The following is a 26896-nucleotide window of genomic DNA, read 5'->3' on the forward strand; positions in this document are numbered from 1 at the left end:
TATCTGGCACAGTTTCCTGATGTAGATTAATGCGTGAAACTGAAAGTCTGCTGCTGAAGTCCACTGGCCGACTGTGCCAGCGCTTTCTGTTTTCTGGACACAATTTCTTTGTTTATTTTTTACATAATAATATCGACAGACCTGTACTCTGTAGGAGATGTCATCTCTGCGCACGGTGGAGATGATGGGGTTGTGTTGCTGCGGGTGGTAATAATGGTGATGATGATGCTGGCTGAGGGGATCGGTCACGGTGCTGCACATGCCGTCGTTGCCCAGGAGGCCCACGAGCGTGTGGCGTTTGCAAGGCGGGATGCTGTGGCTGGAGAGGGAGGCGGAGGGGCCAGCGGGGTCAGAGGTGGTGCCCAGCCGGAGCTGCAGGGAGGTGGGGAGCGTGCGCAGAGACAGCTGGCTGGTGGAGGAGCGACGGCAGGGCTCCAGGCCTGTGGTGGAGGTGCGCAGGGAGGAGTGGCGACTGCTGCTGTAGCGGTAGGAGGAGGACTGGCTGGCAACAGAGGCTCGAGCAGGAGAGTGGCGTACCAAACCCGACTGAACAGACTGGGAACTCTGACTGGTGCCTGGACACAGGGTGGTGAAGTCAGACGCAGACCACAAGAACGCCGGAGATTTAGTGTTGCAATTTTACAAAATGTTCGGATGAGATATCCTGGATTTCAGTAACTAGTATGGGTCAAGCTCCAAAAAACCATGGATCCTACATTTTCCCAAATGCAACTAAATAGTGTACTTGATTAGACCCTCCCTGCCTATTTTCCCTTTGTCTTTTAAACTAAAAATCCAACTACCTGTCAAATTGATGTACTGTGTATTTTGTGAAGGCGAAACCAAACTCAAAAATATGAATTCGTCATAGTATACATAATGTTAGTGGTTGTCAGGTTCTCACCCAGTGTGTGCGGCTGGTACGTATGAGAGGGGGCGGGTCCGGAGGTGCCACTCTGCGACACTGAGCTCTGCTGAGAGTCACCCCCCGCCCCATTCCCACTGCCACAGGACATCCCCCCTGCATCGGAATCCTCGATATTCCCGCCACTGTTACAGCCAGCACCACAGCCTTTCCGTAACCTAAAAAGACAAAATATGATAATTTTAACATCATCTATTGATAAACTACAGTCACATTTATTGTTTTAAACGCAGAGAAAGAAGAAAAACAAATCAAATCAGCTCTGGTGTGAAAATGTCAGTCCTGTTTTGTGTTTTTGGGAGCACCAACGGACCTGTGCCAGGTGCTGACAACAAAGTTTCGGATGTTCCCGATGCTGATCGGGCCTCCGAGGATGTGTCCGAGCTGGGGGTGCGAGTTGCAGTAGGAGGTGGTCAGCGGCGATACGTAGATGGGATATCCGATGGGCTGGTCACAAGAGGAATTGATCATGTTCCGCAGAGCCTGCTTGGCGTTCTGAATGCTCCCGCGCTCTGGGTTTCTGTTTCTCAGGAACACCAACTCCTGCTGCTGCCCGGCCCAAAGCCCCCGGACACATTCTTTATTCACCTGCAGCGCAACGAGGTGAAGTTCTCATTAGCAATATTGTGGCAGCAATGATCGAGGGAATCAAAGGCTAGTTTTCATCCGCTGCAGTTCTCACCTTGATGACACGGAAGCTGAGGTATCGTCTATTTAGCATAATGATTTTGTACTCGTTGGTTCCCTCGTCGAGGACGTGACGCAGTGCGAGGAGCGACGGCGAGTTGGACAGCACGGCGCTCCTCCAGGCCGGGTCGCCCTCGTGAGCGATGACCAGGTTCTGCTGGTGGGAGGAGATGGCCTCGAAAAGAACCGCCGGCTCGTCGTACTCATCCGGGGACGTGAAGTGGTCCTGAAACAACAAGCGCAACATTTAGTCACGGATCACATTTGACCCCCGAGAACGAGGTCAACGCTATGTGGCGTCGACCGCGTGAGACACCCGCAGCGCCTCACCTGGTGTAGTTTGAGAGACATTCGGATTCCAGGCACCACAACTTTCCTGAGGAGTTCCATGTCTGCAAAGATCCACTCGTCTCGCACAGAGGAGATGCGGAAATCTCCCTTGAATAATGCATGAAGACCGTAGAGGAAAGACTCCAGATTGCTGTGATGGAGAGATGAAGAACATATAGTTTTGTTAACACTCACAAGGTTTACAAATACATTCATCCAGAATAACAGACATCACATGAAATTAGTTCTATGATAAACTATGTTTCTTCATGCTTTTAAAAGTTACAGAGGAAACATCAAAAGGCATGAATGTCCTAGATCCTTCTTGTTGTTCACACTGTCTGGCCTACATAACAGATTTCTCTCTTAACTTTGCACTTAAAGCATAAAAAAAAACCCGTTAATTTATTATAATTAGGATCATTAAATAACCTGGACATATGATGGGCAGCTGTTCCCAGAGCTCTCCTCCCCAGCACACACAGGCCGAAGCAGAGCAGCACCAGAGCAGAGTCTTTCTCGCTGTCGAGTGGCTGCAAACAAAGTGGAGACAAAGAGGAGTCGTGAAACTCATGATCCCAATTGCTGCTGAACTACATAGAACACAAAAAAACATACTTTTTTTTTGAGAGCTTTTGCATTATTTTTTTAACTTGAATTCCAACAATAAAATGTAACACCTAAAACTTCTATAAAGATTTTTTTTATCACATGCACCATTACTGATATCATTTAATTAAACAATCCATATCAAGCCAAATTCTATAAAATAGCTCAACGCATGTTGTCTGTTTGAGTTCAGATTGTGACTCAGGGACCGAGGATCCTTTATTACCGTGGCCCTCCGAGAGTTGCAGTACTGGATCCAGCCCAGGTAGACGCCACAGAAACTGTCCCTGGAGATGCCTGCGAGTCGATGGTCATAGTCCTCGTCGATGTTGGGATTGAAGGTGGGATCTAGGTCGACGTAGTTCCTCTCTGCACATGCCCGGAGGCCGTCTCTCATGGTCTCGTTAGCCAGCCACTCCTCCAGCTTGGTGGAAGCGATCACATAGTAGATGATACCCTGAGACCAGGAAGGGAGGATGCATTTAGATCATGCATAAATAATAGAATACTTCCACCTTCTGTTCAACAGCTACGTCCCACTAACCTTTACATAGTAGGTGGTCAGGATGCGCCGTAGATCGAACACCTGCAGCATGGAGGCGGCGCTGTTATCAGTGATGCTGTAGCCCTCCAGCACATATTTGGTGACCAGCACCTCCCAGGCCAGCCAGCGCTGTCCAAAGGCCGCATTAAAGGACAGGATGTGAGGGAGGTGGCCCGGCTCGCAGCAACAGCAGCCCTCGTCTTCCTCCACCCCCTCAGTGATGGCCTCCACTTCCCTTTGCTGGCAGTAAGTTCCTGTGGCGGGAGAAAATATCAAGAGATTCATATGGACAGAATATTACTCGTGCACAACGAAAGTCAGATCAAAACTATTGCCAGACCACGAATGTTGAAGTGACTATAACTATAACAGGCACATTGAGAGAAAGTCAGATTTTCTCACACATATACTGTATAAACTGGTTAAATATCTCTGTTAACCCACAAAAACATGATTTTGTTTTATCAGTGAAGGTGGAAAAAGTGCAGACAGACAGTCAGCACTTTTTGTTTCTCCAATTCTGTAAACGGTTTCCAGCGAGTCACATGCACTGAACTCTGGCTGAGTCATGCTGGTAACTCGTGCACAAGTGTGTTTCACAAGAAGAAAAAGCACAACTAGACTAACATGCTGGAATGAATGTTCACATGCTGCTTGTAAAAACAGGGGGTGGAGTTTGCTCAACTCTTTACTAAACATGATTTGGAGACTGAAGGAGGAAGTCACTGAGAAAATATTCTCGGACTTGATTTTCAAATACTAAACTAAAACCACAAACGTCAGAAGCCGATAAAATCAGAAGTTCAAACTATAATTGTGACTAAAAAATGACTTCCAATCAGTGACAGTGATAGCATTGGCTAAATGACAGTGTAATATAGTCACAACTCGTGTCTCATTTGGTACCACGTTCTTTCTTCCTGTACCACACGTGGACCACCTCACCTCTGAACTCCAGCCCTCGGAGCTGAAAGGTGACCAGACCGTTGCCGATCTCGATGAGATGCACCAGAGCGTTCAGGTAGTCGGAGGCCAGGATGAAGCAGTCCCCTGTGCTGAAGTTGCCCCATCGGCCCAGCAGGAGGTCTCCACACAGGCTGTGCTGCAGGGAGCGGGTGAGGTGCTCGTAGAAGATGGAGTTCAAATTGTTGTCATCTGAGCCTGAAGAGGTAAACAAGAAAAGCAGATTAGTAAAACATGCATTATTGACTTTTGTGTTCACTCATCAGTGGAATGGACTGAGGAAAATACACTTGTTCTATCGTCCTAAATCACAGCATGGCTTCGATGAGAGCCCGTCTTGTGATAAACTTTGAAGGGGAAACAAACTTGTAAACTTGGCTGCAATGCCCTCACCTGGATTTCGGTCCAGCTGAGAGGCCAGCCGAGTGTTGGAGTGATCCACTCTCTTGGTGCTGCATAGATGAGGAAAATCACACATTTCAGACACATATTCCTGGAAATAGTATTGTATTCGAACATAGAAAGGTATTTCAAATTGTTTTCTTCACTTGTAATCTCTTTCCCAGAACTTGACGGGACGGACGTAGGACGTGATGAAGATGGCACTGCCCAAGAAAGGGTTTAGGGGAGTGGAGAAGATTGCCGACACCACAGCCTGGACAAACAGCATGGCAGAGTCTGCACGGGCTCGGGTCAAGGGTCACTTAAAAAAATATGTAAGCTTCGCTGTACATAGAATCTGCTGTCCCTTTACAGTAATAGTTAAACCAAAAAAAAGGCGAGTGCTTTGCTTACCCTCATTTCCAAATACAACATTAAACACATCTCAACCTGGAGCATCCTAATCCAACCTCACCGACAACTCCGGCCTCAAAAAAGATCAAACGGGTCAAATACCTCTCTACAACACAATCTATGCTACTATAAATGATCAGTTCCTACCTAAGAAACTGGTGACTCAGTGCATAGCATAGGTTGTGATAAACACAGCAATGAAAGGATACGAGGCACAGCAAAGGGCTGAGCAAAGGCGTGAAAGGCTGAGCCCCATGTGATCTGCCATGGGGCGATGTAGGTGTAGACAAAGTGCAGCTTGTAAAACAGCTCCCACATCTGTAAAAACAAAAAAAACAAGCAGTTTACAACTGAGCAGAATGAATCATTTGTATGTAATCATAATGATTTTAGATGACATAAAATACACGCAGAACTCATTCTATAATCCTCTCACCTTGCTGAAAACGATGGACATGAGGAAGAGGTCGAGCAGCAGCGTCTCTGAGAGATGGCGGTAGTCAAAGGTGAAGAAGAGGACGGTGAAGAGGATGGTCACATACTGGTAGGTGGGACTGCTGTAGGATGAACGGAGCAGCTTCAGGCCGGCCACTGTGATCATCAGAGCGCCCACCCTGGAGGACATTTGAAATAAGTCATGGTCGAGCTTTTACGTGTCGACACTTAAATCATGATAAAATCAGCAACCTTTTTCTTAAGATTCTAAAATAATTACCTATGCAGTATTTGTGAGCTACTAGACAATTAAAAGAACAGTTACATATTTTGTCCAAAGATAATAACATCTTGGTTTTTGTTTGGATAAGTTAGTTTATCAGTTAGCTTCAGGTATTACCTTCAGATAGTTTCCATTTTTTGTGCTAAGCTAATTGGTTATGGTCTGCATTCATTTCACTGTATGGACTTAAGAGTGGTAGCATTCCTCTCATCTAACAATTTACAAGAAAGCAAATAGGAATGTTTCTCAATCTCAATTTATTGTTTAAAAGTTTGCGAGGTGAACGATTCTTATCTTCAGAAGGTTATCAAATGAATCTGCTTTACAGGTTCTGGATTTTCATTGTACAAGTACAGTACGGTACGATAGCGAAGAACGCGATCCGCCACTCAGGGTTAGGTTATGTTATAAAATAAGAGAGAATACCACAATCAAAGAGAAAAAGGAGACAAAAATGGAAAAGATGTCTCACTCTGTGTCAAGTCTCTTTGGACTGGCGAGCTCTCTGGCGCTGCCACTCAGCTCATTAAGGATGACGAGTGGATAGAGAACATTCTTCTCCAAAAACAGCAGCCACACATGAAGCTTTTCAAACCACATCACATGAGCCGCATCTGAGGAAAGAAGAAGAAGTTATTTACTCAACATCATTACGGAGATAACATTATTGCTGAGAGGACAAACTATCCGGAGGAATCCAAAAAAAAAAAAAAAAATGTTGGCCTCTATCTTCTCTGTTGATATTGGCGACTGACATACAATATCAGATGAAAGGATTATATTTTAATTTCTGCTGTCAGCATCTCAGGAAAAATGATCCATCCTGCATAGTAAGTTAGATGTTGATAATCACAATGGTTGAACAAAAACACACACATATACAAAACACAGTTTTCTGGTATCACTACTTAAGGGTAAGACTTGGAAACGGTTTTGGTTGCTGTTTGCTGAATCGTACTCACCCCTGACTTCAAACTGATAGTACTCCTTAGTTTTGAGCAGAGGGTGGGAGAAGCAGTACCAGGGCAGCTGCTTGCGGACTTGAGGCAGCAGGTAGTGGGTGAGCAAGCCCACCGTCCCCAACAGTGCATACAGGACATAACTGAGGAAAGGCTGAGGGAGCACAGGGACAGAAGAAACTCATATTTACACACAATCTGCCTGCGTGCATAAGCAAAAACAACTATGTGACTATTTGTAATTAACTTTTTTTTTTTTTTTTCCAAAGTTTAATTTTATTCTATGGATATTGTATTTTTAGTTTCATTGCATAAGAGTTGTTTTTCATTTCTATAGCCTAACCTGTTGCATTTTAAAAAAGAGTGTTTGATCCGTGTTCATAAGGTATAATTCAAAATAAATGTGGAAAGAATGTCCTCATGCATTCCTTTGTAACTGAAGAGAGTGTGTGAAAAAATGAGATCGGCATCAGCTTTTCATTATTAAGAAAATATTGACTGTACCTGCAGTGCAATAAAGACTGTGCTGACATGGATGGCGAAGTAAAGGACAGCAATGACCACGCAGACGATCAGGTCAGACTGCAGACGCTCATTCTGTGCATTGAACAACAAACAACGTGGATTAGAAAGAAATAATAAAATCCTGCTTTAAAAGCAGCTTTAACAAATTAAGTTGCATGTCTGGTATGTTCACAACAACAATCCTAGCTTCAGAACAAATGCCTCCCTCGTCCTGGCTTTAGTTAGAGAAATGCTGACGGTCAACTCACCACTGAGGCCCTGAGCTTCTCAGGAAGAGGGTCCTGTACTTCTGACAAAGGGTCCTCTGGGTTCTTATCTTTCAAATTGGGCACAATCTTGGACTGTATCAGCGAGCTATGACGCAAAAAATAAATAAATAATTATCAGCTGGTTTGCACACCATGAATCTCCTGAGGGTGATTCCTCTCAGAGGGAATGGATACCCATCCACTGTTAACACTACAACCGTTGTGTTGAAGCAGTTTCAAGCCATTTGAACTGAGCATTTTGGAAATGCTTAGAAAATCCTTGTCTGAGATAATCCACCGCATGTGTGCGAGCAGAAATGTCACAGATTTCTTTCGAGCAGATGTTGGTCAAGCGGTTAATGGAAAAATACTTCTGATGATCTGTTTTTGCCTGTTCTTGTGCCAGTTGGGTGAGTTCACCATACATGACCACCAGAGCAAGAATTTTTAACACGGCAAATAGTTGAACTTCACGTCAATATCTATTTCTGTGGGAAGTCACCATAACTTGCGGTACTGCAAATACTTGATGAGTGAGGTCTGTTGTTCAGGGAAGTGAACTTACATGAGGACAGAAGGGTCGCCGCTCTGCCGGCTCAGGTGGTAAGACACTGCCACCAAGAGGCCGCAGAACACAGAGAACAACACAGGGATGTGATGAGGCTCCCAGGACTCCTACAACACAGAGAACAAGAATATTTCTAAAACTAAACTATGATTTATCTTGCTGAAGTGATTAGATACATATAACCTTTCCATTATTAGGTTAAAACATACATTTTTATAGTGAAACTTTAGTTTACCCTCAGCTTAGTGATAGGCGACTGATCAACTTATACACATTCGTGTGTTAGCATTTTCCCTGTGAGCATGTTGATGTTTGCCTTTCGCTTAAAGCACCACTTTTTAAAAACTTTTTTCTCATACTGTCTGAATGAATCTGTATTCTGTCATTGTCTGAAATATGAATTATAAAGTATCTATTGCATCAATAAAGCTCTCTTGAGGTCTGATTGGAAACTCAAGTGTTGGTTAAAACACAGTACTCTTTACTAGCTGTAGAGGACACAGTTATAAAGTACGTTCGAACTGGATTCCCTTCCTCCGACTCCTTTTTGACGACAGTTAGATGATCCCCAGCAGATTATATTGCATCTAGATTAGAATTAGATGCTTGGTTGGCTTTGCGCTCACCTTCAGAGCTCCGTAGCAGAAACCGTAGAGCAGAGCGACGGTGACGACGCTGCGCAGGATGCTGTACAGCGCTGACAGAAGGCTTGTGGAGGCTGCAAAGACCACAGAGAAGGATGTCAGCAATGAGGCCAATCAACCCGACAGGCACCAGGCCAGGCAGAATGCAGATCAGCACTCTGGCCTCTAATGAAGCCGGCCATATCATAATATATAAGACAAGAGTGTGCGAGTGTTCGTTGTCTCCTTCTGTAGAGGTCAAAGTCACCCCTGCAATGAAGTTGTGCATCTATAAGTCACTCACCATTGCCCCCGAACACATGGATGTCCAGCTGCTCAAAGATATACATGACGAACGTGTTGACTTGTGGCAGCAGCCCCACGAAGAAGATGATGGGAAAACACAGAGTGAAGACTGCAGGGAGACACAAACAAACACACACACACGGTAATAGTGTGACATAATTAAACACTGATTCGTTGACACGTTTTCCATCTTAAAATTGCAAAGTTTTCCTTTCAATATTGCAGACGACAATGACTTGTTTATTGTTCTGCATCTCTGACTGAAACTGCAGGTATTACTGGTTCATATCGGTGCCTGCTGGCATGTCTCCAGGGCAACTGCAGCAATTAATGTTGACTGTTGTTGGATGAAAGGTGGCTTTAATATACTCGAAACGCATAAATATTGCTTGTAGAAGAGAGATTGTAGCTAATACACTTATTGCACTTTCCCATAATTTTTCTGTTGATGTGTCTTATTTCGGTACAGCTCAATTTGTCTCCTGTGTTGGGGAAACAATTAAAGTGCAGCAGTGCATTCTCTCTTGTATCATTTTATTTGTGTGTTTCTTTTTGTAAATTTCCTAATTTTTACTAATAGACAGAAAATATGGAACAGCATTCTCCAGCCAGACAACAATGTTAATAAACTATGATATATTTGATGACCCTCCATTAGGCCAAATGCCAGAAATTTAAGAGTTATCTTTGAATATAATAACAATGATTGATGGTCATGTTCCTAAAAGTACCAAAGCTACTTTGTATCATTTAATAAAAAGTATGGACACAAATTGTCATGCTTTCATCTTTTCCAGAATTGATTACTGTATTTTGCATTGGCTTTATGTTTGTTTGTTTTATTATTGATTTTAAGGCACTTCACAGTCGAGCTTTGGCGTACATTTGTGAGCAAATGAAGCCAAACTTTAAACTGTGCCAGCAGCTCCAACTTCTTTTGAACTTTATATTGTCCGGACCATTTTTGTTATTGTATTGTTTTGGCATGTTATTTTTTTCTGTTATGAATGGCTTTTCTGAAAAAAAAAAAAGAAGCTTAGTAATGAAGGTTGTTGTTAATAGTAATAGTGCTGTCCATTCATGCCACAGGGGTGTGTACTCACCAATGACAAGGTCCCTGGCAGACGCGAGGACCAGGGAGTTGGTGAGTGCGACTCCGTACAGGGTGAAGCGGGATGAAGTGGTCCTCAGACTGCCGTAGTGGAACAACCAAATGAGGCCGCAGCACAGGCAGAAGTACACAGGCCGGCTGTACGCGATGATGCGATTATGGCCCTGCAGGGACAAGGATATGAGGATACAAATGGTTGATTATAGGAACTAGGATTCCCGTTACAATCCAGCACAGCTCAGTATTCAGAACATGCAGCCTTGTACATTGAAAATGAACAGCCATGCCCGAAACGATCTTGAAAATGTTTGCCCTTGGGATGAATTGCAGATAAAAGCGTAGAACAAATACTACTCATTGCAAAACCAACATAAATAATCATGCCAAGAAGAAATAATTCTGTTGGTGGTATCCGTGTCATACCAGCCATGGGGACAGTGACACAGGTATAAACAGAAATAGCATCAAGTGTTCTGTTTCACAAGAGAGGGAGAATGCACGCCGGCAGTGCGCAGGTTTCAACCCAAGAGGCGACGGGTCGTCCTGCTTTTTCACCGCCAACAATCAGATTAAATAGACGGCGTTTGTGCACAATGTGTTGACGATGTCGTGAAAACGGAGCGAGAGAAGTCTTCGAGGTGAAATGAGGTGAAGAAAAAAGGGGGGCGAGGAGGAAAGAGGGGGAGAGGAAGGGAGGTACAGACAAAGAGTGAGAGAGTGAGCTGTGGTCTAAACTCTGGCCAGCTATTTAAAGCTTGTGCCTGCAGCCGAGTAGGAGAGCTCTGCATTAATAAAAGACGCCGTTTCAGAGCAGGCTACTGACGCAAGGGAGGGAGGAACACATAGACTTGCAGGGGAAAAACAACGTAATTTTCAAGAACCACAACAGAAATAGAAGAAAATACTGAACAACAACCCCAGGTCATATTAGACATGAAAGGAAATTGATTCTCTATTTGTTCACCTCCAGTCTCACGCTAAAGTGTAACGGCCATTTATTTTTCTGTTGTCTAACTGCTAGTTTTCTTTTCTTTCTTTTTTTTTTTACATTGAACTCCTGATCTTTGGTCGTTCGATGTGGGCTATCCAAGACCATCACTCAGAATATAAGCATCAACTTTAAGCCCAAAACACCACAAAATGTGGATACATGAATAATTTACGAGTTATAATTACTTACATGTCGAGGGGACGAGGAGTCTGGTTGAACACTCTGTCAATAAAGAAAGAGACGGGTCAATTCTCTACCTATGTATATTTTATACTTCATGCCTTCACATACCTTAAGCAAACATAGTAAATAATAGTTCAGAGTAAGTTAAGCATCGAATAAATGTTTTAAGCATCAATAGTAACGACGGTTCTTTGTTTCACTCTTTCAGGTCAAATCCAGCAACAGCAACTCAATTATTCACCTTTAGTAAGGAATACTGGCAACTTGCAATGACGAGGCAGAATTGAAAGACCCAGATGTCGGTGAAGAAGCCGTGGACCAGCATCAATGAACCCAGGAAGGCCACCAGAACAGCCAGCAGTACGGCCAGCACGTTCTCTAAAACCTCGCGGTTCCTGGAACGCAGCGGAGAAGCATCAACCCTAGAGTGCAGTCAACAGTTCTTGGATAGAAGACTCAATTCCCCAAATGTGTAATATCCAAACCAGGTTTATAAAAAACATTGAGAAGAAAAAAAAGGCAATGGGAAATATATGTAAATAAATGCATATAGACACAAATATAAATAAATAAAATATCCAAATGGGGCCCAGGTTGGAACCTTGTGATATTCCACAGCAGATGAATCATATTGGTTGTATTGTGACATCTTCAGACTATTTGTACATTGAATGCAAACAGAATTGTGTCCTGTGAACTATTTACAAGCTAAATTATGTGATGCAGTTTCAAATACAAACAAATAATGTCCAAAATTCACACGGAGAAGGGTCATACAATCCCACTTCAAGGTTTCTTTAAGCTTAAACAGAGCTGGATATAAAAGTGTACATTATCTAATTCAGCTCTATGCTGAACAGCCAGCAGAAAATGGTGACATTTAAAGAACATGTCCATATTGTGAGTGCAAAGCATGGTTGGCTAATCTTTTAGGGATCGACTGCTGTAGGGGTACACTGCGGTCTCAGACTTCTGTTTCTCTTGCTTTTTATCGGTCAGAATCCGTGTCGCAGACATCTTGGACTGTCCCTAATTTCAGTGGGACTGACCTGATTAAATAAGTGGTCAATGCCATGATGAACATGATTTAAATCTAGAGACACACTTGTGTTATTATTATAATTAATGAGTGGGGTTCCAGCAGAGAAGAGTCAGATTTCTAATTACCCAATTTAGCATGTAAAGGACTTTTTTTGTCGGTTATGGTGCTTCTGGTTTTGATACGATGCTTGTCTGGGCTTTTCTTACCTGTCAAATAGTGCCAGCAGGGTGAGCCGGTCAAAGTGCAGTCCGACCCACAGGAAGGGCAGAAGCCACAAGCGGTAGTACTGCCTGGTTTTGCCGGCGGCAGCTGTCGCTGCAGGGTCCTCTTGTCCCAGCGGTGCGTCCTGGAGCTCCGGGCTCAGGTCTCCGTCCTGGTGCTCCAGCAGCTCTGGGTCCATCGTCAGCAGACGGTTCAGACGGATCTGAGGGAGGGAGATCTATCTCACGGTGAGTAAAAACCTAGTCACGCTGCATCTTCACCAGCGCTAACTACACAAAGTATTCTGCAAATGTGGTATTAAGATTGGTACACAGGTGTTTCAAAAGATAGTTAAGAGTCGACGAATACAAAAAGTGTTGGAAAGAAATGTGTTCTCTTGATACCACTGAGAGTGTTGGATTTTGGCTGTTATACCACCACACCCACTCCCAGCCATCTGGATTCTTGTTGCAAAAACGATTAAAAAGCCAGCAACAGACGATCAAGACACCTTTCTCGCTCTCATAGAACAAGTACATCCAATAGTAACGTAAGTGCCAGACTGTAAAAAGAGTTTTGAAATCCAATAAAACATTTTCAAACTCTGTTCAAGAGCCAACTTGGTTGTGATTTGAAAAAATGGTGTCATGAGATTTGTCTTTGGTCTGAGGGAACAAGAAAAGGGCAAAAAAAGAGGGAGGGGAGCAACAGCTAACACAGCAGGACAACTGTTCAAACTGAAAATCACGAATGCCAAAAATAATTTGCAACGATATGCAACAAAAAATTTTTTTTGTATTTATCTGTGTATTTTAATTTTTTTACAGTCTTTTCTCACACTCACACACTCACTAGTTGGGTACTCACCAGGTCATGAGGGTAGAAGCGAACTGAGGTAGAACTGGAGAGGTGGGAGTCGGTGTCCCTGCGGGGCATTAGACAAAATGAGCATGGCGATGAGAGAAAAGCATCTGCTGCTCTTACTGTATTAAATCATGATTCATTTCCTGGTGACCTCAAACCAAACAGCCAATGGGCTATTTTGCTTGGCTTTTGTACTGTACGGTTATGTCGTTTCAAAAAAGCTAAAGCCTTTGCCCCCCCCCCAATTTTGTGGAGAAGGCTAAATTGTGAGAAACTACAAGGTCATCATTTGAAACCGATGAGATGATTCTAAAATGTGACACTAACCATATGTTATTGGAGGCTCGTCTGGTTGCAGGTTCAAAATTGACCAGGGACATGTCACACCCGCCGACCTCGTACAAGGAGGGCGTGAGCTTCCCTGTAACACAACAACAACAAGAGAGAGAAGCAAAGTGAGGCCACGGAAATCCCAAGCAAAAGAGCGACTTTGTGGGAATAATTTATTCCAACTCCATGTTCCCTTGTTCTCAGAATTTGATAACTTTGGTCCTTTTACTGTGTTCATCCGAGCTAATGGGATCTTTGGGTGAATGCGTTTCCTCCCAAAGAGGCTTTTCTAAGCAAGTCTGTCATTTCCTTCACAGCCATCAGGGTGTTCCTCTGTTGCTTCAGTGGAGCTCTATGTCATTTATCCTGTGACGAGGAATGAAAGCAGGACATAAATGTTGTGTAGCTCAACAACTATAGAACGTCAGAAACCCATGACAGGCTTATTTCAAAGATGTCTACAAATCCTCCCCAGTGTCCCACACAGACAGGATTTAACCGCCTGGTTGACGAGAGCTTCTCTTACAATGTTATTTCCAATCTAAAGTGCTTATGGCTATTGCAAAAAAATGTCTCAAATAGATTCTTAAAATATTCCCACCAGTCACAGAGGAATATAAGAAGGTTGCCATGGAAACGCTGCTCCCGCTCAGGTTAATGAAAACTCAATTGCAATCCCAACGCTGTGTGTATGCTGTTCCTGTTTTTAAATATATTTTTTTTTAAAGCTGGGAATCATGAGAAGAAACACAGCAAAGCGGGGCTGGGGTGGGGAGTTGCTGAAATGTGAATAAGTCAAGAAAACCTGTTGCACAGGAAGTATTCAATGTGAATCAACAAATATAAAAAAAAAATTAAGAATGTTGTTAAATTCATTACTTTGGATGACGTGCAACAGAAAAGGAACTGTGATGAATCGATTAATGCTTCAAAATATGCTCCAGGATATAAAAATATGTGTATTCAAGGATATTTGGTGAGGATATGACTGTTGAATGTGTGCAATGCATTATTTCCTCATCTAATGATCAGCGTTGGACATGTTTCCTTCATGCTACTGTACATGTGTGTTGAGTAAGCTCATGTCTGACATCATGGCTGCATATACATTAAGATATAGCCAAAGTAGTGACATCATATAAAATTATACAAGATTATTATTGCTCGCAATTACACGAACAGACACTCAGACCACTAAGTTTCTCATAATAGCCCTCTGCTCCCGGTCAAATTATGAGCGGAAGCGGTAATTGATTTACCACTGGGTTCAGAGCATGGACGGAAAAACAGCTCTTACAAAACCCCAGTTTTCTTTTAACAATCGTTGACCTGATACGGATATCAGTGAAACATGTCGATGTCGAGGCATCAACCGCAATCTGTAACACTCTGCTGACAGCAGTCTGGGTAACAGCCAAGTGAGGTCAAGTATTGGCTATAGACAATATCACAGACGGTGATAAATGGAGCGCGGATAATTGTGGCTCGGCTTTGACCGATTGCGTCAATCCAACGAGCGTGGATAATAGTGCTCTGTGTGACTGACCGCAACAGTCATGTTCGTGACCAGCTTCTTCTTTTTTTTTCAAGCAGCCCCAAACCATCAGAGCCACTGTCGCAACTTTCTAACCAAAGCATTGAAAAACCGGAACAAAGAGGAAATAAAAGCACAAATAAAAGGGTCTTTTTGAATATTTTTTTCTTTATTGTCGGCAAAACCCGTTTTAGCTTGAAGGCATTGTTGGCGCAAACTATTTTTTTGTCCACACTACTGTGGACCTGATGTTGTTAAATATTTGGAGCCGCTGCTACTTTCAGATAAACCAGCAAAACAAATTTGTCATATAAATCCACCTCCTCACAAACTACCAATCAAACTCTTTTCCATCAGAAGTTCCTTTATCTTAACATCTTCCTACCCAAGTCATCCTGCAAACTGGTAGCGCCAACAGTTGAGGCCTTGTCCTGAGAACCCTCCAGGTGTGTGCTTCCATTCCTGGCCAGCAGGGAGGCGCTTGCGCTCAACACGGTCACCTGGGACGGGGTTCTGGATGGCTGACTTTTCACCTGGGAGGCAGAAGGCTGGGAGGCCTGGCTGAGAGCCTCCTGAAGACTGTTGGAGGAGAAGGGGAGGCAATGATGAGTGACAGAGGCCAGAAGGGCTCTGTTAATATACAGCGTTATAACATGGGGAGGAGACACCGGGATTGCAGGTGATGAGATGCAGCTGCTGCTTGTCACAATGGAGGTCCCTAACTCGTGGGGCAAAAAATGGCTGAAACTAGATTTTGAGTTTTGAATCTTAAGAAAGTTTAAACAGACTTTGTGGCTTCTTCTTGTTTAACACATCTGATTTGTATAATATCATTTGTATCCAATAGTCAGCATGTTGCATTTATCATTTAGTAATCATGTTCCACATTTACATGCACACCTGCAGGTGGACCTTCATCGTGGCACCAGCCATGGCGGTCTTTAGTGAGTCAAAAGCATATATATATGAATCAGACTTCTCCCTAAAGCTATACAAAGGTGGAGCTAATTCTCAGTAATGCTGATAAACTACCATACCTGTAGATGAATAGCTTAACTATTTGACAAAGCTTAAGATAAAAATACCCGGTGCAACATTAAGAAAGTCAAAAAAGTGTTTTAGAGTGAAGTCACAGAGGAAGGTGGAGGAGGGAACGATTTTACATTTGGAAGTTTATTGACTCCTGGCAGGCTACACACTTGTTTTCCTTCCTCAACCTTTTTTCTAGGCTCAGCATTTCCAAATGTGACCTTGCTAGATAGATGCAGGGAAATACGGAGTCTTGGCTAGAGGTGAATAGCTGTTGGCAGTTGTACAACAAAACAGAAAGTTGCACAGACCCCAGGAACTGATGCACATTCACAGCATATGTGGAACATAAACATACAGCTTTCATATGTTCATCGTTTGTAAAGTTAACGGTTCCAAGACGGTCATTTTAAATGGTTGTTTATTTGGGATAAATCTCTTAGGGGTTTTACGCTTTGCTTATTTGATAACAAGGGACACCCAAGCTGTTGTCGTGAGAGAAGCTGTGACCTTACGACATGGGTCTCTCTAATCAGGCTACGATCTCAGACATGAGGATGTGTATAAACTACTCTGCAGAGATGTAGTCAATCGTGTAATGTCCTCAGTCATTTTGGACAGCAAGGATAAAAACAAAACTCTGTCCAAAGAGAACTCAAGGTCAGATCCCAAATAAAGCAAAAAGGGACTGATAAGGCCGATGCACAAATAACAAAAAGTAAATAAAGTATTACTTTTCTTTTTCTGTGAAATTTTTCTTTAAAAAAAGAAAAGAAAAAAGGAAATGGTTTCAAAGGTGTTAAAAGTCAGGCGTTAAAATCTAAGAGCAGCAAAAGACTGTTGAAGAAAACAGTTGATGGGGACAGACTTAAACCCTTGATTTTTAAAGAGATTATTAATATCATCTTCATCTCTTCTCCTTAGAGAGGTCTTTCAAAAGGTCAAAGCAGTAAGACAGCTGGACGCCCACGTGTTTTAATCGGCCGAATCATGCGCAGTTCTGTGGGGAGACGGCATGTCAGTCAAGTAGATTAGTCAGACGTTGTGGCTTTATGCCTTTGAGTTTAAAAAAGGACTCCAATTATTATTATTTTTATCCAAACTCATAATGTGGAACTTAAAAGATTAGATCATATTATAACAGGATGAAAAGAGTCTTGAGAAAAAGAGGACGATGGACATCACATGCAGGGTGGAGACACCCATCTCATGACAGATGACATCTCGCTCAATGTCATGCACTGCAGCAGATGCACACTGGTGTTGATGTGGGACAGGAGAGAGAGAGAGGAAGAGAGAGAGCCACCTGGTAGCGTGCTCATACCGAAAACCGACAGAAAAACGGTTCCCTGCTCCATGCACGTTGTACCTGAGAGGAGATCCAATGAGAGAGGCGGGTGGGGTGGGGTTACTTCCTGCGTTGTGTCGCCGCCGCACAGCCTGCCGCCGAAATGTGCTACGTTCACGGCGAAATATGACCGTCTCCTCGCTCCCCGGGGCTGTCATGGTGAGAGACATCATTGGCCAATCAGTTTAGATGAGTTTCCTTTTATTGAGCGCTTAATGTGGACACTAGATTGAGGCGAAACTTCCATATGTTATGCTGGATTTAAAAAACAGTGCAAAAACAATTACAAAACCTGCTGCTTGAACATTAGGCGACGAATGGAAGTTGCACTCCACAATGAGAGCAAACCAACCAACTAAACAAAACAAGACATCCACTTCAATATAGTTGACAGAACAATATTAAAACGGCCCGAGCCTTATAATTTTTGCTGGACAGCATCCACAATTGGTGAATAAAAGATAATGAAACACTTAATTTCCCCAAGATACTCTTGAGTCAGTTGCTTCCAACCAAGACAATGAAACTTTTGAAAAAACAAAAAACAAAAACATTCTGCTGTGGATTGAGAGTTTGGTATATTAAACCTAGACCTGCTTTATAATAAAAACAAATGCATGAAGATCTCACATTATACAAAATGGGACCTCTAGGTTAACAGACTCTAACTAGAATTAACTAACAATAGCCACTGGGTGTATGTCAACAAGTGTGTTAAAAATTGAGCATGTTTGAATTTATTTCCACATTTAACTTATCTGTAAAATGCATTATGCATTCAATGACCAGCGAATGTCCCAATGTGAAACTGACAGTGACCTTGATGACTCAGAGTCAGGTAACCACAAATCCAGACAGCAGAAATCAAACACTAATTGTGAAATCTTTCCGACAGTCGGCATGCCCAGGCATAACCTGTCTCCCATACTGTACATCCGAGGAGGTTCATGCTGTGGAAAGCTCGGGAAAAAACAGCGATGAACATCAAATAAAATGTCCACAACACACAGGAGCCAGAAAATAATGAAGAATGTGTCGAGGAGGGGGATGGGTTGGGTGGGGGGTCTTATGTTGGACTCGGTGTGTATGACACTAATAAGAGAGCTGCTGTGTGTGTGTGTCTAACCCTTCACACAAAGCGCACACTGTACCATCATGCTAATAGTGATCTACACAAGGAACACTACGCTCGGGTCAGACTTGTCACTCCATGGAAACTCACCATGGTTACACTAAATGAGAGAGGCAGACAACATCTCTGATGCTGCCACACACACACACACACACACACACACACACACACACACACACACACACACACACACACACACACACACACACACACACACACACACACACACACACACACACACACACACACACACAGGAAATATTAAAGCAAGCCTAATGTCTGGAGGACTACACCCAAAACACTCTGTTTCGTCAGTTCTTTGCTTATGCTCCTGGCAATAGGTCAGAAAGCAGCTACCCAGTAGAGCAGGATAGATGGTTTCCAGTTTAAATATGTTCTATACAGAAGCATCATCCAGCCACCATTTTCCCAATCTAAATCTGCAAAGCAAGCACAAAGAACCAAAGTAGGCTAATAATAGTGAATACATTCTGTCTGGGGCCATTTCAGTACTATACAGTTCTGCTGATGATTCACAAAATAGAGTGCATGTCTAAACAAGTACAGTAATCTGGCCTGGCAAATATGGATTTGGTTAAACACAACATTTCTTGTGATGCATTTCAGAAAGGACCTAAAATGTGTACTAGTCATCAAACGCTAGTCGTAAACCAGGCAGAATGCAAAGTGTACAGTATGTCAGAGCGCCGTGTGTGGTACGTACCCCGCAGGGAAGCAGCAGTGGCATCCTGAGGCTCAGTAAAAGCTGCCTGATTGGGCAGACTGTTTCTGGAGCGGGTCACTGACTCCAACTGGGAAGCCCGACCCAGCAGGGACGCCGCGTCAAGTACTTCCCCTTCTTTGGCTTCCAGGTCCGACTTGGAGGTGGTAAGGGGCCGAGGCCCAGCCGGAGCTCCGAGGCGGCTGGGATCGTTAAGGCAGGCGGCCGTGCCACTGTCCAAGCTCAACACTCTGGCATGCGTTTTGGCACTGCCTGTGCTGGGGGTTCGGCGGGAGTTGCGCCGCTTCCCTTCGGTTCGCACCCCTGCCTCGGACACTGTCGTGCCTTTTCCCTTGGAGGAGGCTGCGGCGTTGGCTGCAGTGTGCTTGACTTTCAGGGCCCTATAGCGGCCCTCTGGTGAGCGACAGGAGCGGGAAGTGGCGCTAGACGAGCTGTCTGTGCTTAGGTGGTGGGTGGAGTGGAGACTGGAGGCAAAACTGAGTTCACTCTGGTCGCTGGAGTCCCCATCTCCACCCCCAGTAAACACGGCACTGCAAGGCTTGGCCATACCACGCAAGGATATATAGTCCCGGTGGCGGCTGGCGTCAAAGCTGCTTGCCCTTTTCTTGCCAGTCCGCCGGCGTCCACTGCGCCCCGTTGATAGGGAGGAAGTCCTCTGAACAATGTTGACTGATTTGGGCTGACCGTCGTCTTTCACCTGCTCCGGCTCGGCGGCAGCCCCACCTGTCGAGCCGTCAGCATTGGTCCTGATGCCAGGCTCTTCCTGGCATCTGCCAGGCTCTACCAGCTCTTGGGTTGCGGCGGACGGTGTGTCAGCAGGTTGTTTCGCAGTCAGCTCATTGGCATGAGGGTTTTTATTGGCCTCCCTGGAGGGAAGGTTGCTGAGACCTCGAGAGCTAATACTGCCGAGGCTTGAAGTCCTACCGTCTGCGGGTGCCGATGCGGCATCTCCTCTGTCCCGTACGGGCTCATCCCCTGAAAGTGAGAGCAGACTCTCCACGTGTGTCGAGCTGGTCTGTTCACTGTGAAAACTGCTGATGGTGCTGTTGGTGTCCCTGTCTGTGCCACTGCAGTAGCTCTCAGTTGAGCCACTACTGCGAGTACTCAAACTCCTCAGGCTATCAGCACTACGCTCCCCTCCATGGGACTTTCCTCCTCCAACTGAACCTTTCCCACCATCACCACCGCTCACCTCCACCTGGTAGAGTCCTGAGCTTCCCTCCCCTGCCTCCCTGGAGGCGGAGCGGGCCACTCTGCGTGGTTCTTTGTGCCTATAACTCTCTATTCCAGAGGTGGAGGGCACAGCTTGGTCCTGCTGGTACAGCCGCTCCGCCCCATCTCTGACACACACTCCTGGCCTGTGTGGTCTGGCGGCCTCCAGCTCACACACAGGGTCAAGGCCACCTCTCCTGGGCGGAGGATACAGAGTGAAGTCTGGTAGACACGGGTCGGGGAAAGCGGAACCCGCCGAGCTGGAAGTTCGAGGCAGGCCCCGAGCACGGAGCTCCTTCCTGTAGCTCTGAGATTGCGTGGATGCATGAGTGGTCACCTCAGTGTCACAGGAGGAGTGCGACATGCTGAAGTGATAAGCAGCAGAATTACAGAGATCAACAGTCTCCCTGGACAGCTCCGAAGGACACAAGGAGGTTGACGGCTGCAAGGACGCGAAGGAGTCGTTGGGGACAAGGCAGTACATCTTTGTGTCCGATAGCAGATCTGAAAGGACACAAAGAACAGCAGCATTTGTGGACGGTGAAGGGATGCCATAGCCAGTAACACAGGGAAGGTTTTTGTTTGTATGCAAATGCCATGCATGTTTACCATGATCGTGGCTGCAGCTCTCGACAAGAGTCAAACTGATGTCATCGGAAGTCTTTCCCACATCTCCTGCGAAGATAGGAAGAAAGCAATTACGAGATGAAGTTTAATCAATTATTTATACATTCACAACCACTAACCCTGTGCGCCCACACATAGAGGATATAGAAATAGATAGCCCTGCCTTTTTCTCAGAATCACTACTTCTGGGAGGTGCTGCAAGTTGTATGGATAGAAAACAACCAAATATTTTGATCTCTTTTGAATAAATTCCTTCAATGCCCCCCCCGAGAGCTCTGCAAGATAACTTTTGAAACAAAGATGTAACTGTTCTTTGCAATCACTGGGCCTCAAATCCCGCCGGTCTTTCTTCGGTGATACTTCCAAAGAGTTTGTGATGGACAGTTTGCGCGGACGGAATCCTTAAAGGGAAGAAGATTAATAAGCTAAACCCCAGCAGAGTCCTTGTGCTACTTCGCAACCACTTCCTGTCATCCCAAACTGCCGGCTAATTAGAATGGCATCGAACAGGCTCGCTGAATTATTCAGCGGACGCAGTCGCCTCACTCATACACGGAACATTGGACCCAATAGCAATGCCACAAGTTCATTCATTGTTTTGTTCTCAGTTTTCCAATAAAGAGTTCCTGGAGAATGACTCCCATGGTGGATCTTACAGTGTATTGCTATTTCTTTTCTTTTTTAACTCAGCAGTTCCCGTGTGGAGCTGCCTCATCCAAGTGTGACTGTGGAGGTCACAGTAATGCTGAGTCAGACTACATCTCTTGAGCAGCTGAGGTGATCATAGTCAGGGACATGGTGCATCACAGGGTCACAAAGAAGACTGAAGATCTGACTGAGAGCTTACATAGACACAAAGGACACTAATTTTAGTATTCATGAAAAGTAGACAGTTACCTTTGACTACAGTTGTTCTTCCATGAGTGGACGCAATCTGAAATTTGAATGAAAAGATAAGTTAAGCCTTTTGTCGGGATATCAAAACCAAACTTCTGGAGTTAAATGTGCATTAAAGCAAATCGAACAGACGTGTGATCATTCGAGAGAACAACATCCAAAAGAAGACGCAGCTTGCGTAAAGACAAACAGCCGGCGCTCCTTCACTGTCATCACAAAGAAAAGTTTTGGCATCCCTCCTCACAGTCGACACACAGCAGCTGAGACGAACATGTGGGCTGATCAGTGACTCAAGGACATGCTGCACAAAGACGTGGAGCGCAGCAACACCCGTGGGGATTCAGAGGTTAAATATATCTTGCAGAATAAAACGGCAAAATAACTTTGACTGTTTAAGGAGATATCAGCTGACAGCGAGGTACGTGAGGGTCATACCTAATGAAAAGATCCCTCTCTCCACACACACACACATACAGACATACACAAACAGCTACTTCCTCTTATCCAGCAATAACACAAGTCTTAAACTTGCACTTTTACTCCCCGGGTCTGTCTTTGGCTGTTTCTTGTGCCTCTTGGATGTGTTACAGTAAACACAGTAGAATGTGAGGTTTGAAAGCTGTTAGGACTCAGTGGATGACGCTTGTTTGTGAGAAGATTAAAGTTTTTCCGTGTATCATGTCGCAGGAGTTTACTGGGTATGCATCACTTGTAAGCAGTGATTTGCAGAACTATTTTGTGAACAAACTGCTCTTTTTGGCTGGGTACAAGTCAGATGTAGTTGAGTTTGACAAAGAGACACAATTTTCTGCAAAACAAACACAATAGTATGTGTATGTACGTGTGAAACTAACCAACCACTTCAGGATTTTTTTTTCCTTTCAAAGAAGTCACACGAATCCTGTCTGTTTCAGTCACAAAGTATATGTTTGTTTTGCTTAATCGGGGTGGACATAGCTCTCCAACAGACAGTTAGTCTCCCTTGTTCACATTCATTACTCCCTATTCAACAGCAAGTAGTAGTGTTGTACAACTGCAATTTGTACATCAACAACCCCACAATTCAAAGCGTTGCATTGCAGATGCCACATGATACGACGTGCCACGGATACGACTTTTTTTCATTTCACTGTGGGAGTTTTTTGAGGGCAGTTAAGTGGATACTCAGAATTCGGACACTCAAATAAAATGGTGGACAGTAAATATATTAAAACTATGTTGCTGTTATTATTATAAAAAAATATTAACCTGTTAATTATGTGTGAAGTGCATTGATTGTCAATTTAGTCACTAATGCTTGTCATCATTTTAGAAATAACCAGGAATCCAATACGCAAATATCTATATCAATAATACAATTGCAAATCCTTATAATTAGGAAACATCATTTATTTAAAAAAAAAAGGGGTTATCTTTTGTGAGAGCAAAGAAATACATGTCATCAAACATTTAACACCGTATCTCTGTATTTCATGACAGCAAATTAAAAAAACATTAGTGATATACTGTATATTTATCAAAATATAAACCCAGTATACGGTGAGTAGACAATCGTGCTCTGGTTACCTGCAAGTTCGCTTCCAATCCAATATAGGAGTTCCTGGAGCTGCAGTCCACTGGTGGAGTCTCTTGCCTGATGAAGTCCGACATCTCAATACCCCCTCCAGGATCCCTGTACACACACACACACAGACAAACATATACATTGTTATTAGCAGCACAAGCACAGGGCACTTCCTCCCTTAATTCTGAATGGATGGCACAGATTGAAGTGTGCAATGCATCGTGTTCAGATGCCGTTCAGTTGCCTCACACCTGACTCAATTTAGAGCTGAACAAATCATGTTACTTTATTACACAGGCCTGTATTTTGCATCGGTTATGTGCATTTTAAAAACCAATTGAAAAGGAGCAAAAACAGACGAAAGCATCCATGTAGATTTTCCCTGGGCCTATTTTTAGCCCGGACGTGCTTGTTTAACCATTCGGTATGTCGAAACAAACAACTTGCCAGGGATCGTCTATAAATCATTTCTATATGCCAAAAAACATTTCCTAACGGGCCAAACCACAACACAAACACTCCAGTTGATGAACTATGACGCGTAGAGGTAGAGCGGGGACTCGGAAAAAGGACCCGGTGCGGGGAAAATGGGTTGGCGGGAGTGCAAAAAAACACCTTGATCAACTTGAGCTCGGCTCGTCTGCGCCACTGTAAACTCAAACAACCTGGAATGTAACTCCAGATGTGTGGGCAAAGCGGCGGCGAATGCCCCTGTGGTCGAGAGCTCTCGTTCTTCTTGTTGCCTTTCCCTTCTCTCAGCGTCCCGCTAAGCACTCCCTCTGGAATGTGAATATGAGTCACTTCTTCGAGTTCTGGGCAGTAAAACGGCTGAACCTCACTGGCTTTTGTTTCTTCTGAATGAGCGCTAAACCTCTTCATTAACAAAAAAATGTATATATTTAAATAAAAAAAGGCCCAAGCCTAGCATTCAGAGATGAGATAACACGAATGACGATGATCAATATAATTTACTTGCTTGTGTAATTAATTAGTTGGTAATGTTATTGTTTAACCATGCTTAACATATCCCTCATACTTAGGAGCTCATTAATGTCCCCAATCAAAGCATCATTTAGCACATATTTTACTGTCAACGAGCTTAGCTTTAAAGACATCTGGGTTGCGGAGGAAGTTCAGTAGTTTTGACATTTTATGAGCAAATATTCACATGTCTGTACTTCATTCACACGGGGACATAAGACACATGAACAACACTCTGACATTGCCTGTGCCACAGCAGCAGAGGAGTTCAGTGTTACTCCGTGTGAGTAACACTGAACGTTAACAGAAATACTGTTTACAAGAAAACTCAACAGGGCACCTTTAAGTACCCTTAATCAACAACACACTTTTTGAGCACAAATACAATTTAAAAAAAGAAACAAAAGTAATTGAAGAAGGGAATAACTGAATACTTTAGAAAGACGTTTTCCACCAGATGCACTGGTGATTAAACATGCCAGGTGTGCATCATCTAATACATTTAAATGTCTGTTGTCTTTTAATACCTCGCCCTTTCTGCAGATGTCTCTACTTAATGAAGATGAAAGCAGCAATCATTTTCTCCTTTAGCTGTTCAGGCTGAGCTTGCCTTGTCCTCTCTGGAAGCCTTCAAAGCGATTTGTTGATCCTCCGTGTAGTAACCTGTGTCTTTCCACTACCGGCGGACCTGACCCTCTCACCTCAGCTCCAGACTAGATCCCCTTTAAACAACTCCACAACCCCAAGCCATGTGACTCTTCGCCATCATTAGCCAGGAAGCATGACATCTTCCAGCTAATTTCCCCGATACTCCTACACAGCCTTAATTGTTTCTGCCTCGTCATCCGAGCAGCTTAGTCACACTCCTGCAGCGTCTTTGTCCTCCGTCACCAGAGGTCGCGTCCACCACCGGGCCGAGTGAGACACAAACTTACCCCGGGCCATTGCTGTCTTGTCGACGAGTGACGCCGACATCGTTCGCCCCCTCGGTGCCACCTCTGCTGCCCTGACTCTCCTTGGCCTGGTGCTCCACCACCTCCCCCTCATCCAGGGCATGGTGGAGGCGGAAGTTCACGGTCTTCAGCAGCAGGAACATGGCAGCAATAACACCACAGTAGATGCCCACGATCACCATGCTCGGTTGCAGTGCCTGGCATCAAAAAAGGAAGTTGAAGTTAATTTAGGGTGTCTGAAATTGTAGCAAGAACAGGCTGAATATTTGTTTTTAATTATTCTTTCCACAGCGGAAGATCCCAGCTGACCATGCAAGGATCACCCTGGACAGGTCATCAGTTTAATGCAGGGCTCACATAGAGACAGACAACCATTCTCGCTCACACCTACGGGTCATTTTTAGAGTCTCCAAAGCTGCACGTCTTTGGACTGTGGGAGGAAGCCGGAGAACGTGCAAATTTGACACAGAAGGACCACCCGGGATGAGAGATCGAACCCCGGCCCCTCTTGCTGTGAGGTGACAGCGCATGCAACTACAACACTGTGCCGCTTTTTAAGCGCTAAAAGGATTCAAACCCTGTAACTGCAACCAATTACTGCATCAAAGTGAGTTTCCCTGAATGCAGCTGAAGGAATGATTACATGCATTATTGCAACCCTTTAAGATGATCATTTAATGACTCCATTTAAAACTACTGCATTCAATTATCTTGTAAAGGTCTCTTTTTATTGTGCAGCTCCCAAGGAAGGAGACAGCTGTGTGTTTACCACGAGGTGCCCGAGCTTCATCTCTGTTGTCCTTGAGACAGCCCACTTGCGGCATCCGTCTGCAGTTCATTACGAACAGAAGCAGCACTCAGATCTGTGGCTCAATATAAACCACAGAGCTGACCAGCTCATTTCCACTCCAGGAATAGAACGGAAACCACAAACCCCCTTTTTATTTTTTAAACATCAGCTTCTCTATATATAAGTTAGCATAGCTTAGCAAACAACCTAGTTCCTGAGTAAAAAATAATACAAAACAACGGTTCACTGCCAATTTAACTTGAATTATTTGACAAACAGCCCATAAATAACAGGCGCAAGTGGACTATGCCTTATGGGTCAGGTCCACAGACAGTTTGGAGGGCGAGCTACTGCTGTGCAAAAAGTAAACACAAAGTAGTGCCTTTAAAAACACACGCACATACAAACAAAGACACCTTGTGAATGGACTGAGCAAACAGCGAGTCTGCTTCTCGGACATTAAAGTTGCCAGATTATAGTTACATCCTGGTCAGCTGTGCTCTTGCAGTCACAGCTGGTAGCTTCTGAAAACTGGTGATATCGCAAATCACTACCGACAGGAGGA

At 44.2% G+C, this 26896-nt stretch overlaps 1 protein-coding gene across 2 annotated transcripts in view; it reads right to left on the minus strand.

Moving 5' to 3' along the window:
• pcnx1 (pecanex 1) overlaps positions 1–26896 on the minus strand; it is a 30209-nt gene that overhangs the window by 2345 nt on the left and 968 nt on the right. Inside the window, exons 2-34 of one of the 2 annotated variants that reach the window (XM_068579726.1) lie at positions 25524–25738; positions 23610–23715; positions 22044–22080; positions 21129–21194; positions 19290–21023; positions 17455–17584; positions 15442–15635; positions 13520–13613; positions 13196–13253; positions 12334–12551; positions 11327–11480; positions 11092–11124; positions 9904–10075; positions 8799–8909; positions 8498–8589; positions 7869–7978; positions 7304–7409; positions 7035–7127; positions 6534–6684; positions 6044–6185; positions 5290–5467; positions 5063–5171; positions 4607–4736; positions 4452–4510; positions 4041–4256; positions 3096–3349; positions 2778–3008; positions 2375–2475; positions 1943–2093; positions 1608–1838; positions 1239–1513; positions 905–1083; positions 142–575 (exon numbers count right to left, since the gene is read on the minus strand). In XM_068579726.1, coding sequence (XP_068435827.1) covers positions 142–575; positions 905–1083; positions 1239–1513; positions 1608–1838; positions 1943–2093; positions 2375–2475; positions 2778–3008; positions 3096–3349; positions 4041–4256; positions 4452–4510; positions 4607–4736; positions 5063–5171; positions 5290–5467; positions 6044–6185; positions 6534–6684; positions 7035–7127; positions 7304–7409; positions 7869–7978; positions 8498–8589; positions 8799–8909; positions 9904–10075; positions 11092–11124; positions 11327–11480; positions 12334–12551; positions 13196–13253; positions 13520–13613; positions 15442–15635; positions 17455–17584; positions 19290–21023; positions 21129–21194; positions 22044–22080; positions 23610–23715; positions 25524–25738 — 6564 coding nt within the window. Of the gene's footprint in view, positions 1–141; positions 576–904; positions 1084–1238; positions 1514–1607; positions 1839–1942; positions 2094–2374; positions 2476–2777; positions 3009–3095; positions 3350–4040; positions 4257–4451; positions 4511–4606; positions 4737–5062; positions 5172–5289; positions 5468–6043; positions 6186–6533; positions 6685–7034; positions 7128–7303; positions 7410–7868; positions 7979–8497; positions 8590–8798; positions 8910–9903; positions 10076–11091; positions 11125–11326; positions 11481–12333; positions 12567–13195; positions 13254–13519; positions 13614–15441; positions 15636–17454; positions 17585–19289; positions 21024–21128; positions 21195–22043; positions 22081–23609; positions 23716–25523; positions 25739–26896 lie in introns of both variants that reach the window. The other variant, XM_068579725.1, reaches the window with a different exon arrangement.

This window comes from Clinocottus analis, unplaced genomic scaffold (assembly GCF_023055335.1).
Source record: "Clinocottus analis isolate CAN_PGR_092001 unplaced genomic scaffold, fCliAna1.0.p SCAF_17, whole genome shotgun sequence".
NCBI lineage: Eukaryota > Metazoa > Chordata > Actinopteri > Perciformes > Cottidae > Clinocottus > Clinocottus analis.